General features: G+C 49.6%; 1 protein-coding gene across 2 annotated transcripts in view; it reads left to right on the top strand.

The window, feature by feature from the left end:
• INO80D (INO80 complex subunit D) overlaps positions 1-12,591 on the top strand; it is a 76,151-nt gene extending 63,560 nt beyond the window's left edge. For both annotated transcript variants that reach the window (XM_088449490.1, XM_088449489.1), the window contains exons 9-11: positions 6,080-6,297; positions 9,757-9,914; positions 10,917-12,591. In XM_088449490.1, the coding sequence (XP_088305616.1) occupies positions 6,080-6,297; positions 9,757-9,914; positions 10,917-12,085 (1,545 nt within the window). In that variant the 3' untranslated portion in view covers positions 12,086-12,591. The remainder of the gene's footprint in view (positions 1-6,079; positions 6,298-9,756; positions 9,915-10,916) is intronic.
• Positions 12,592-13,297: the final 706 nt, after the last annotated feature.

Below are 13,297 nucleotides of genomic sequence, written 5' to 3'. Positions count from 1 at the left end.
ACCTTTCAATGGGGAATTACTATTTGGTCCGGACTTGGACAAAATAGTGGACACCCTGGCTAAATCCAAGTCGGCCTTCCTCCCTTCGGCGGCACTGCCTGCTAAGGTTCGGAGTTCGGCTTTTCGTTCCTTTCGGGTTCAGGGTAAGGCGAAAGGTCAGTCCTTCCCGAGACAGTCTGCGAGTAAGACGGCCTCTAAACCCAAGAAGCAAGCCTGGAGTGCTCGGCGCCCTTCTTCCAAGCAGGAAGATAAACCTGCGGCCTGATGGGACGGGCCTCCCTCTGGGGGACCTCAGAGTGGGAGGCCGACTTCTTCTATTTGCCCAGTGCTGGCACAATACCACCACGGATGCCTGGGTTCGAGAAGTGGTCTCCCAGGGGTACGCCCTGTCTTTTCGGCACAGACCACCCCACCAGTTTTTCTGCACAAGTCCTCAGGACAAGACCAAGGCGTTACAGGTTCAGGAGGCTATAGAGTCCTTGCTGAAAGCAGGGGTCATTGTTCCCGTTCCTCTATCACAACGAGGGACGGGGTATTATTCGTCTCTGTTTCTGGTGCAGAAACCCAAAGGTTCTCATCGCCCTATCCTCAACTTGAAGTCTCTGAACAAATTCCTCAGAGTTCCCAAGTTCAGGATGGAAACGTTACGTTCCATCATTCTGGCGATGGAACCGGGGGATTACATGGTGTCCCTGGACATCCAGGACGCCTACCTCCATGTTCCGATAGCATCTTCACACCAGCGGTATCTGAGGTTCGCTATCCTTCAACACCACTATCAGTTCCGGGCGCTACCCTTTGGTCTCTCCACGGCACCGAGGGTGTTCACGAAGATTATGGCGGTCATGGCCGCACATCTTCGGAACCAGAATGTACGGCTACTACCGTACCTGGACGACCTCCTGTTGCTGGCGAGCTCCCCGGAGGTACTGCTTCAACATCTCCACCTGACGATCGCTTGCCTGCAAGCACACGGGTGGTTGATAAATTGGAAAAAGTCCTCCCTGATTCCATCACAGCGGATGGTTCATTTGGGAGCCCTGCTGGATTCGCGTCAGCAAAGGATCTTCCTGACTCCGGAGAAGGTCGCCTCACTACAGCTGCGGATACGCAGTTGCCTGAGCCGTTGCCGCCTGTCGGTCCATTCGGCTATGAGAGTTCTGGGGTCCATGGTGTCGACATTCGACATGGTGGAATTTGCCCAGTTCCATTCCCGGCCCCTGCAGGGGCTGATTCTATCAGAATGGAACGGGTTACCTCACCGGATCCGCTCTCAGGTGCTGGTGTTGTCTCCGGACGTTCGGCTATCTTTGGCTTGGTGGCTTCAGACAGCTCATCTGGTCGAGGGGCGCCCATTTTGGGTCCCGGACTGGGTCCTGCTCACGACGGATGCCAGTCTCCGGGGTTGGGGGGCAGTGACCGGCTCTTTGTCGCTTCAGGGTCGTTGGTCAGCGGAAGAAGCACTTGTCCCCATCAACATCCTGGAACTGCGGGCAGTATACAAGGCCCTGCAGTCGTCCGGCCCCGCTCTTCACGGAAGGGCGGTACAGGTGCAGTCCGACAACGCCACCACGGTGGCGTATATCAATCACCAAGGCGGAACTCGCAGTCAGGCAGCGATGTCGGAGGTGTCTCGTATCCTGTCTTGGGCGGAGGGTCACATTCCAGTGATCTCGGCGGTCTTCATCCCCGGAGTCCTCAATTGGGAGGCGGACTTCCTCAGCCGTCACGACGTGCATCCCGGGGAATGGTCGCTTCACCCAGAGGTGTTTCAGCTACTCGTGGACAGGTGGGGACTGCCGGAGCTGGACTTGATGGCCTCCCGTCACAATCACAAGTTGCCCGTTTACGGGTCAAGGACAAGAGACGCAGGTGCAAGTCTGGTGGACGCGCTGTCGCTGACATGGACGTTTCACCTGGCGTATCTGTTTCCTCCGATATCCCTGCTTCCTCGGGTTCTGCGGAAATTCAAGCAGGACGGCGGCATGCTCGTGCTGGTAGCTCCGGCCTGGCCCAGACGTCCTTGGTACTCCGATCTGAGGAGCCTCTCCATCGACGTTCCGTACCTTCTTCCTCAACGTCGGGACCTGTTGTCTCAGGGGCCCTGCCTTTACCCGGATCTGGGTCGGCTGTCTTTGACGGCGTGGCTCTTGAGACAGCCGTCTTGAGGTCTCGGGGCTTCTCCAGTTCGGTTATTGGTACGATGCTCAGGGCACGCAAGCCTGCTTCAGCACGGATTTATCACAGAGTGTGGCACACTTACTTTCAGTGGTGTGAGTCCAGACTTTATGATCCTCAGGTGTTCCGAGTTTCTAGGATCTTGGAATTTCTTCAGTCAGGATTGGATCTTGGCTTACGCCTTGCATCTCTGAAGGTTCATGTGTCCGCCTTGTCCGTGTGGTTTCAACGGCGGATTGCAATACTACCAGACGTTCACACCTTTTTCCAAGGTGTTATCAGGATCCAGCCTCCCTTTGTGCCTCCGGTGGCTCCTTGGGACTTGGCGGTGGTGCTACGGGTCCTGCAGGGTCCTCCGTTTGAGCCTCTTGAGGCGGTGGAGCTCAAGTGGCTGACATTTAAGACGGTTTTTCTCCTGGCAATTGCTTCGGCCAGGAGGGTGTCTGAATTGGGGGCGCTTTCCTGTCGCCCTCCTTTCCTAATTTTTCACCAGGACAGAGCGGTGCTCCGCACTCGTCCTGAGTTTTTGCCCAAAGTGGTCTCGAAGTTCCATATTAATCAGGAACTTGTTGTGCCAGCTTTTCAGTCCCCTGATCTTTCAGCTGGTGAGACTTCCTTAGATGTGGTCCGGGCGCTTAGAATTTATGTAGACCGGACGGCTTCGGTTAGGAAGTCTGATTCCTTGTTTATCCTCTTTGGTTTTCACAAGAGGGGTTGGCCTGCCAACAAACAAACGTTAGCCCGTTGGCTTCGTTCCGTTATTTGTGAGGCTTATGCACAGGAGGGCTTACCTGTGCCAGCCTCTGTTAAGGCTCATTCCACTCGTTCTGTGGGTCCCTCTTGGGCTGCTAGACGTGGCGCTTCTGCTGTTCAGCTGTGTAGGGCGGCCACTTGGTCTTCAATTCAAACGTTTTTGAGGTTCTATGCGTTTGACACCTTTGCCTCTCAGGATGCATCCTTTGGGCGCCGGGTACTCCTTTCAGCACAGGAGCGTCCCCGCCCTTAGTTGTACTGCTTTGGGACATCCCCAAGGTCAACCCTGTGGACCCCCTATGGACCCTGAAGTAGAAAACAAGAGATATGGTAAGAACTTACCTTTGTTATCTCTGTTTCTACGAAGTCCATAGGGTCCACAGGGCGCCCGCCCTGACGCACCTGGCTTCAAATGGGCTGTGTGGCTGGTCACCGGTTTTCCGTCTCCTATTGCTGTGAGTATGGTTTCTTGTGTGTTCCAGTCTTCCTTCTCTCTGTTCCATATTCTCCTCCGGCCTAGGCTGCTTACCAACTGGGGTGCCTGTGGCTCGGGGGCGGGGTATAGAGGAGGACCCAAGTGCATCCTGGGAGCTAAAAGCTTAACTGTGTGGTGCCCATGGATCCTGTTCCAGCTATAACCCCAAGGTCAACCCTGTGGACCCTATGGACTTCGTAGAAACAGAGATAACAAAGGTAAGTTCTTACCATATCTCTTGTTATCCATATTACTCACACTAAGGCCTCTATTTATTACAATTATTTTTACTAAAATAAAGTGATAAAGGCTGTTTTGTGCTTTCACACCCTTTTTACATTATTTTAGTATCACCTATATTTACTAAAGGGCATTTGGAGGAGAATTAGTAAAATTCTACTCCAACCCCTAATTATCACTTATTTTTAGTAATCAGATCACATTTCCCATAATTGTAATAAGAAATGTGATCTGAACAAAGTTACTAAAAATAAATTGTGAAAAAATACCTGGGAAAGCCCTGTGATAATAACGTCACCTGGAGGTGGCGTTATCCAGGGTCTCCCCCGGTTACCGGGCTCCTACTCTGCTCTAACGGGGGGGCCAGAGTCCGAAGCCGGTCCCAGTGATTAGCTGATCTCTGCTACACACACCACACACTGATCACTGCTACACACACCACACGCTGATCACTGCTACACAGACCATACGCTGATCACTGCTACACAGACCACACGCTGATCACTGCTACACAGACCACACGCTGATCACTGCTACACACACCACACGCTGATCACTGCTACACACACCACACGCTGATCTCTGCTACACACACCACACGCTGATCACTGCTACACACACCACACGGTGATCACTGCTACACACACCACATGCTGATCACTGCTACACACACCACACACTGATCACTGCTACACACACCACACGCTGATCACTACTACACACACCACACGCTGATCTCTGCTACACACACCACACACTGATCACTGCTACACACACCACACGCTGATCACTGCTACACACACCACACGCTGATCACTGCTACACACACCACACGCTGATCACTGCTACACACACCACACGGTGATCACTGCTACACACACCACACGGTGATCACTGCTACACACACCACATGCTGATCACTGCTACACACACCACACACTGATCACTGCTACACACACCACACGGTGATCACTGCTACACACACCACACGCTGATCTCTGCTACACACACCACACACTGATCACTGCTACACACACCACACGGTGATCACTGCTACACACACCACACGCTGATCACTGCTACACACACCACACACTGATCACTGCTACACACACCACACGGTGATCACTGCTACACACACCACACGCTGATCACTGCTACACACACCACACGCTGATCACTGCTACACACACCACACGCTGATCTCTGCTACACACACCACACACTGATCACTGCTACACACACCACACGGTGATCACTGCTAAAAAAAAAAGTAAAAAAAAAAAACTTACCTGCATCCAGGGACCGGAGATTGGTGCCCTGTTGCTCCGGTCAGCTTGTTTCCCATCCTGCACTGTGATCCGGTCAGCTGCTGAGGTATGTGATATTATCAGGAGGGGGTGGGGGGGGTTGCTCGCGTGCGGGGGGAAGGGGGCAGGGTGGGGGGATGGGGGTAGCATCGGCTGGTTGGCGCACGCGCGACACCTCGTCACTGTATTTTTTCAGAAAAATACAGTGATGAGCCTGCGGAGGGGATTCGTGGGGACAGAGCTTTATCGCAAGCTCTGTCCCTACAAGGAATTGTTAATAAATCCCTGTGATGTTGCCTGAATTCGCAATGCGAATTCAGTCGGTAATTTCACACTACAATCTGCATTTTAAATGCGGATTGTAGTAAATAGAGCCCAAAGGGAGAACATTATGCCACATATAATACACAACTTCGCCGTCCGTTGCTTTAAGCTTTATTATTTTATATGTATTTCTGTCGTGTATTGTACATTTCTATTACCCTGTAATTGGATTACATGTTACATTCTTTATGGTAACTAGATGATTATTCTTCTATGATACGGGATGTAGTCAGGAAGCCGACTGTCTAAATCCCGACTGCCGGCTTCCCGACTTTCTGATCCCGGCGTGGTACTAATGACAGGCATCGAAATCGCGACGCCTGTCATTAGACCTACACCGGGATCCCGACACCCGGCTTACCGATCGAAGGTAAGCCGTGCACGGACAGCCACAGGGGGGGGGGGGTTAGGTTAGGGGGCTCCGGGGGGGACTTGGGGTTAGGCACCCCCCTCGGGAGGTTAGGGTTAGGCTAGGGGAAGGAAGGGGGGGGGGTTAGGGATAGGCACCCCTGGGGTGAGGATAGGGTTAGGCGCCCCCCCGGGAGACTTAGGGTTAGGCACCCCCCCCCCCAGGAGACTTAGGGTTAGGCTGCGGGGAAGGGAAGGTTAGGGTTTGTGGGTAGAATAGGGTTAGTTAATACTTACATTTTGACGTTCGGGATCTTCAACCCTGCCGGGCTTCCTTATTGCGGCCTGCGGTAATACCTACTACACCCTATGTTACAAGTAGTAACTTTAGGAGTCTGCTTAGCACATATATCGGAGACTAATACTCATCCGTCTCCTGTCTCATTACCAGGATAATTTCCTCCGAGGGGACAATTCACGTAAACTTCAGCACCAGCAGCAGCGGAAACCCAGAAAAAAGACCAAGCCCCCTGCGCTTACCAAAAAACACAAGAAAAAGAGGAGGCGGGGTCCCAGAAGGCCTCAGAAACCCATTCCACCCGCAGTGCCCCAAGGAAACCTCTGCATGCCCAGCAGCCTGTCACTGCCAGTGGCGGTCGCCAGTATAAGGTCAGTACTGGGAGCGCGTGCCAGGAGAGACCCGTTCAGGAGACCAGGACCACGTTAACATTCCTGCTCCTCCCCGTATCTACACACAGCGCTTTCACTTGAAATGTCCAAGCGACTGGCGTAGTGGAACCAGCAGATGGGCCTTTGTCCCCACTGTATCGCCAGCATGAATTTTACATAGATTTTTAGTAAATATCCAAACTATTATTTTTATTTATTATAACTTTGTACATTGTGGCTATTGTTCAAGATATATATATATATATATATATATATATATAGATATATATATATTTTTTTTTTCCCAAATACTTTTATTTAAGCATCACATCAATTTACAGTAGTCAAATGTACAATAAAGGATATATAAGTGTATACATACAGTCAGGTCCATAAATATTGGGACATTGACAGAATTTTCATATTTTGTCCTCTATTCACCACCACAATGGCTTTGAAATTAAACAAACAAGATGTGCTTTACCTGCAGACTTTCAGATTTAATTTGAGGGTAATTACATCCAAATCAGGTGAACGGTGTAGGAATTACATCGGTTTCTATATGTGCCTCCCACTTTTTAAGGGGCCAAAAGTAATGGGACAAACTAAACAATCCTAAATCTAACTTTCACTTTTTAATACTTTGTTGCAAATCCTTTGCAGGCAATTACAGCCTGAAGTCTGGAACGCATAGACATCACCAGACGCTGGGTGTCATCCCTGGTGATGCTCTGCCAGGCCTCTACTGCAAATGTCTTCAGTTCCTGCTTGTTCTTGGGGCATTTTCCCTTCAGTTTTGTCTTCATCAAGTGAAATGCATGCTCAATCAGATTCAGGTCAGGGGATTGACTTGGCCATTGCATAACATTCCTCTTTTTAGCCTTAAAAAACTCTTTGGTTGCTTTTGCAGTATGCTTTGGGTCATTGTCCATCTGCACTGTGAAGCGCCGTCCAATGAGTTCTAAAGGATTTGACTGAATATGAGCATATAATATTGCCCGAAACACTTCAGAATTCATTCTGCTGCTTTTGTCAGCAGTCACATCATCAATAAATACAAGGGAACCAGTTCCATTAGCAGCCATACATGCCCACGCCATGACACTACCACCACCATGCTTCACTGATGAGGTTGTATGTTTTGGATCATGAGCAGTTCCTTTCCTTCTCCATACTCTTCTCTTCCCATCACTGTGGTACAAGTTGATCTTTGTCTCATTTGTCCATAGGATGTTGTTCCAGAACTGTAATGGCTTTTTTAGATGTTGTTTGGCAAACTCTAATCTGGTCTTCCTGTTTTTGTGGCTCACCAATGGTTTACATCTTGTGGTGAACCCTCTATATTCACTCTTGTGAAGTCTTCTCTTGATTGCTGACTTTGACACGTATACACCTTCCTCCTGGAGAGTGTTCTTGATTTGGCCAACTGTTGTGAAGGGGTTTTTCTTCACCAGGGAAATAATTCTTCTGTCGTCCACCACAGTTGTTTTCCGTGGTCTTCCGGGTCTTTTGGTGTTGCTGAGCTCTCTAGTGCGTTCTTTCTTTTTAAGAATGTTCCAAACAGTTGATTTGGCCACACCTAATGTTTTTGCTATCTCCCTGATGGGTTTGTTTTGATTTTTCAGCCTAATGATGGCTTGCTTCACTGATAGTGACAGCTCTTTGGATCTCATATTGAGAGTCGACAGCAACTGATTCCAAATGCAAATGTCACACCTAGAATCAACTCCAGACCTTTTACCTGCTTAATTGACAATGAAATAACGAGGGAATAGCTCACACCTGTCCATGAAATAGCTTTTGAGTTGATAGTCCCATTACTTTTGGCCCCTTAAAAAGTGGGAGGCACATATAGAAACCGTTGTAATTCCTACACCGTTCACCTGATTTGGATGTAATTGCCCTCAAATTAAATCTGAAAGTCTGCAGTTAAAGCACATCTTGTTTGTTTCATATCAAAGCCATTGTGGTGGTGAATAGAGGCCAAAATCTGAAAATTCTGTCAATGTCCCAATATTTATGCACCTGACTGTATATGTGTCCGCAACTCCACACAATGGAATACAAAATTACACATTGGTACATACAAAGAAAGCGGTAGTTCTCCTAAAGATATAGGCGGATATACCACAGCCCAGCTTATATCTTGGAGATACATTCCACCCAGGACCACCCTAGAGGCGAAGAGAGCCAAAAAGAACCCAAAATCAGTAGACATCCTATAAAAGAAGAGTGAACTGCTCAAGAAATGTCATTTCCACTTTGACACTGTAGCTTTGGACACTAAGGGGTAGATTTAACTGAGCAGCTCACCCCATGTGTGTGATTACAGGACGGAATACCCTGCTTGTTTTGGCTTGCACCTTCCGGCAAAAACGGGCGAGCTTTCCTTCCTAGCTAGCCGGGGAGATTCCAGCAGATCCTCTTGGCCCATGGAATCCTAGTTGATTTACTTCATGCAGTGAGTTAAGGAAAGGACAATGTAGCTTTTTTTTTTTTTATATATAGCATTGGGAATCGTGGCCCAAAAGTTTTATGTTTTGTTTTTTTTTCTTCTTAAGCTGGCTGCTTTCTGATTGGTTGGTTGTCAGGCATTGTTTATCACCACTATTTCATGCAGATCTTGGGAGTGGTGAATTTCCCTTTAGAAATGTGAGGCCGGAGCCACCGGACGCCATCTACTGGGGGATGCTTGTTTTATTCCTGTCGGTCCCATATTTTCACCGTACCGCACCGTACTTTCGGCCTGATTCAGACCCGCTCGCGAACGCATGACGCTCGCAAGCGGGTCAATGGTCGGGCAGTGCGCACTCGCGCCCCAGAGCGGCTGTCGATGTTGATCGACAGCTCGCCCCGTTTTGTAGGCGGGTCGGGGGGGGGTGGCTGCACAAACGGAGGCGTTCCCTTAGGAACGCCTGCCGTATGTGGGTGGCCTTACTGACACCTACTACTAGGGTCTCGTCGCAAGCCCGATGGTCGTGATAATCGTGACCATTGCCAGGCCACCCGCAAAAGCTGTGGGTGGTCACCCACAGCTTAGCGAGCGGCCTGGAGGCTAGGGTAAGAAAAAAAAAACGGCCTGCCCTGATTCAGAGCGAGTGCTCACAAATAGCGAGCGCCTCTGAAACAGGTCCTTTTATCTTGAGTGCAGTGTGGACAGGTAGGGTATACATTCGGTACATCATCATGGAAATATTTTGTAATTACTAAGAAATGGATGAACCAATTAGCGTGCACTTGGCCTGGGGGCTGGCCAATTAGCAGGCTGGATTGGCAGGTCCCTGCCAAGTTATTAGAGGGTTGCCCATGTGGCCCACCCATAAAGATCGGGCATGAGGGTGGCCATTAATTTTGTGCCTAAGGACGGCCTGGCCCCTAAATCTTACCCAGGTGTTTGTTAAACTGTATTTCTCTTTCCTGCATGTGAAAAGGTGAAGCGATAATATTGCTGTATTGCAGGAGCCCGTCCACTCCGGAGCTAAGTGCAGAAGAACTACCTGATGACATCACTAGTGAGATCACAGACATTCCCCATGATTTGGAACTAAATCAGGAAGATTTTTCGGATGTCCTCCCGCGTCTGCCTGACGACCTCCAAGACTTTGATTTCTTTGAAGGTGCTGTCGTGTTCTATGCCAGTAGTCACTCTATTTGTTGGACTGTGTCTTGTTTAGTTGAACAACTAGTTAAACCTTTGCTAAAATAATATAAAGTATGTACAGTTTAAATTTATACGTAAGATTTCTTTTTTTGTTTTTTTTATTTAATGTTTTCGTCTTATTTTTTATTTTAGTTTTTAAAGCTGAACCTTTTTTTGTAGTCCTTTGTAGGTGGCTGTACATCCATTAGGAGAATGCAAGTGCAACATTCTAAACCAAATACATTTCTAAAGACGCTAATTGCCCAGTACAGGGCAATTCATTAACCAAAGGTTGTTTTCCTTTATCATTGTACACTCGAGCCCTGATTCAGACCCACTCGCAGTCGCTGGCCGCTCGCTGGGTCTGTGGGCGTTTTCTTTTTTTTTTTTCCTCCAGCAGCTCGCAAAGCTGTGGGAGACCACCCACAGCTTGCGCGAGCGGCCAGGAGACCATTGCGATAATCGCGACCATCGGCCTTGCGACAAGACCCTGCGGTAGGGTCTAGGCTGCCGCAAGGCCGAGAGGACTCCCTGCTCAGTAGTGATGTCAGTTTGCCCGCCCAACAACACTGTTGGGCTGTTGTCCAGCCACCCCCCCCTACCCATCCACAAAACGGGGCGAGCTGTCACTCACCAACGACTGCCGCCCCGTCTTGTTGCGAGCCCGGTAGCGACTGAACTTCAGTCGCTCAGCGGGGCTCGCACACGCCGGACGCGGCGTATGCGCAGTGCGCAAACATCGGGCCGCTTGCGAGCGGCTCTGAATGAGCTCCTCTGTTTGTAAAAGTTTATCTAAACACATCATAGTTCATGGTCTGAGCCCTTATTTAAATCTAGCTAATGCAGTGGTTCCCATGCTTTCGCAGATGGCGGCGCCCTAGTTCCTTGCCTTTTTTTCACGGCAACACCCGGTCCAAACGTTTCTTAATGGTTTTTTTTTTGTTATGATCTAACATCTGGTTTAAACGATGTCTTGTAGGTAAGAATGGAGAACTTCTCCCTACTACCGAGGAGGCTGAAGAGTTGGAGAGGGCTCTGCAAGCAGTCACATCTCTGGAATGCCTGAGTTCCATAGTGGTGCTGGCCCAGGCCGATGGCGCTGCTAGTCAGGACCTCTCCGATCGCGGGATGCCGTCATTCTCTACAGGTGCTGGGGGCCCGGAGATCCAGTCGTTGAGCCGCGGAGATCACGCGGACCTCGGAGAGCTGCTCAATGGGCGCATGGTTCACGAAAACTTTACCAGTCTGGAACTGGATGAAAACCTCCTCGGTCGCGCTACCTTGTCCAGCCCTTCCGCGCCTCTGATCGGACATATTCAGAGGCAGTTCCCATCCTCCGTCAATGTTGGCCTTACTTCTGCCACTCTGATAAGCCACAGCTCGCTTGAAGAGAGGTCTTTCACGGGTACATATCATGGGTTACATGACAGCAGCCATGCGTCCCAGAGGCCTCTACCTGCAGAGATTATGAGCAAAGCAGAAAATGTAATCACCTCAAAGCAGCAGCAATACAGCAGCGACCATTCACATTCGTCCCCCCACGGAAGCCATTATGACAGCGAGCATGTGCCGTCACCATATAGCGACCAAATGACGTCCCCGCATGCCGCTGCCTTTGGCGATGGCTTAGCCGCTACCTTTTCTTCAGAGGTTCCCATTATTACACAGCACTTGCTCACCACCCAGATGGAGGTACCTCTAAGCGGGGTGGTAAATCCCCGAACTCACTGGGGAAACCTTCCGGTGAACCTTAGCGACCCATCCGCATTCAGCACCTTCATCAGCTCCGATGGGCACCTCCTCTCCACGTCTCTGTCCACCCCTCAGGCTGTCTCTCATTCAGAGGCCGCACAGCCCACCTTCTCCACTGTGACCCCTAACAGCTCCAACATGCTTCCGGGGTTACCGCAGACCGGTTTCAGCGGCCTAAGCCCCCCACCCTCAGAACTCATGGACTCCGCATCTCCCAAACAACAGCTCCCTCAGTTTATCGCAACCTTTGGCCATCAGCTGACTTCTCACAGTGGCATCCCCAAAGACCTGCAACCCAGCCATAGCTCCATCGCTCCCCCGGCAGGATTCGCCGTAACGGGTGCCACCGCTACTAGTACCAACAACACCTCCTCCTCTTTCACCAAACCCAATTGATCCTCTCCGCCTGTTTCGTAAATAGAGATGTTGGCTGGGAAATGACGATCATTTTATGCTCCTTGTTTTTTTGCGCTCATCACGTTGACCCTGAAATAATTTTTGTTCACTTTGACGATGGGTGGGAGGGGGGAGGGTGGGGGGTAGTTTGTCCTCTGCAATGTCCTTGTGCTTTGATAGCACTGGTGCTCCTATGACCCTTGTTTGTTGGCTCCCCCATTTTTCCTCTCCCTGAGGAATGGCGTTGGGTTCTCACGTGACTTCCGATGCCTCATTTCTGTGCTAGCCGCTCTTTGTATTCTGACCGTACATAGTGCATAGGGATCGGTCGGTGTGTACAGGCAGATTGTCACCCCGGGGAAATGAGTCTGGTGTGTAACAGGAAGAGCGTGCATTACCTGACACTCCTATGTAAGGCAGTATGAGCCCAGTCTTCTTTCCTCCAGAAATTAAGCTAATCTTATATTGTGCTGTGTGCATGTATGTATGTGTGTGTATGTATGTGCGCGTGTCATAGAAAAGTTCCGGGTGGGGTGGGGTGGGGGTTAGGTATCACCAGATGTTTTGTTCCAAATTTTGCATCAATTCTTTGTTTGTCTTTTGGACTTTCCACTAAGTGCTCCGATCGTAACACGGACTAAGCCGTCACAGTAACATTTAGGACATGGACGACCTCAGTGATTGGGGGGAGCCGGCATGTAATGAGCTGTTTGATGCGTTGAATACAAAGCTCCATTACTGCGCACCCTCGTTACGGCGTTTGTCAGGATTTTGCACATCGGCCCTCGTTAATTTGTGGTAAATACGATGATTATGCTACTGAATCCTTTTAGCTAAAATTTGAACTTCATCATGGTATGTGATCTCCTGATTTGTCGCTGGGGATAATGCATGTGGGCTGGAGGGTGAGGGGGCTTCTATATGAAGATGGCAGGTGTCTGATGGACTGAAAGTATTGATGGGGCGTTTTTCCGCCTTTGCAGACTTTGGCGGTGGCCAGTTTGCCTCTGTTAAATAAATATATTTGATAACCTAATTCCTTTCCTTTTTTTTAAGGAACAATGGTCTCGTGCAAACCTTAAAACGTGGAACCTCTTACATTTGTTTGTGTTTTCAAATGATCCCCTTGATGTTTAATTATAAACCCGGAGTTGCTGTCATGAAGACCCTAGAGGGAAATTATTGTGATTTTATCATGAAATCATAGTAAAT

This window comes from Taudactylus pleione, unplaced genomic scaffold, assembly GCF_031769625.1.
Source record: "Taudactylus pleione unplaced genomic scaffold, aTauple2 ptg000486l, whole genome shotgun sequence".
Taxonomy (NCBI): Eukaryota; Metazoa; Chordata; class Amphibia; order Anura; family Myobatrachidae; genus Taudactylus; species Taudactylus pleione.
Note: the sequence above shows the minus strand (reverse complement) of the source record. Positions and strands in the feature narration are given on the sequence as shown.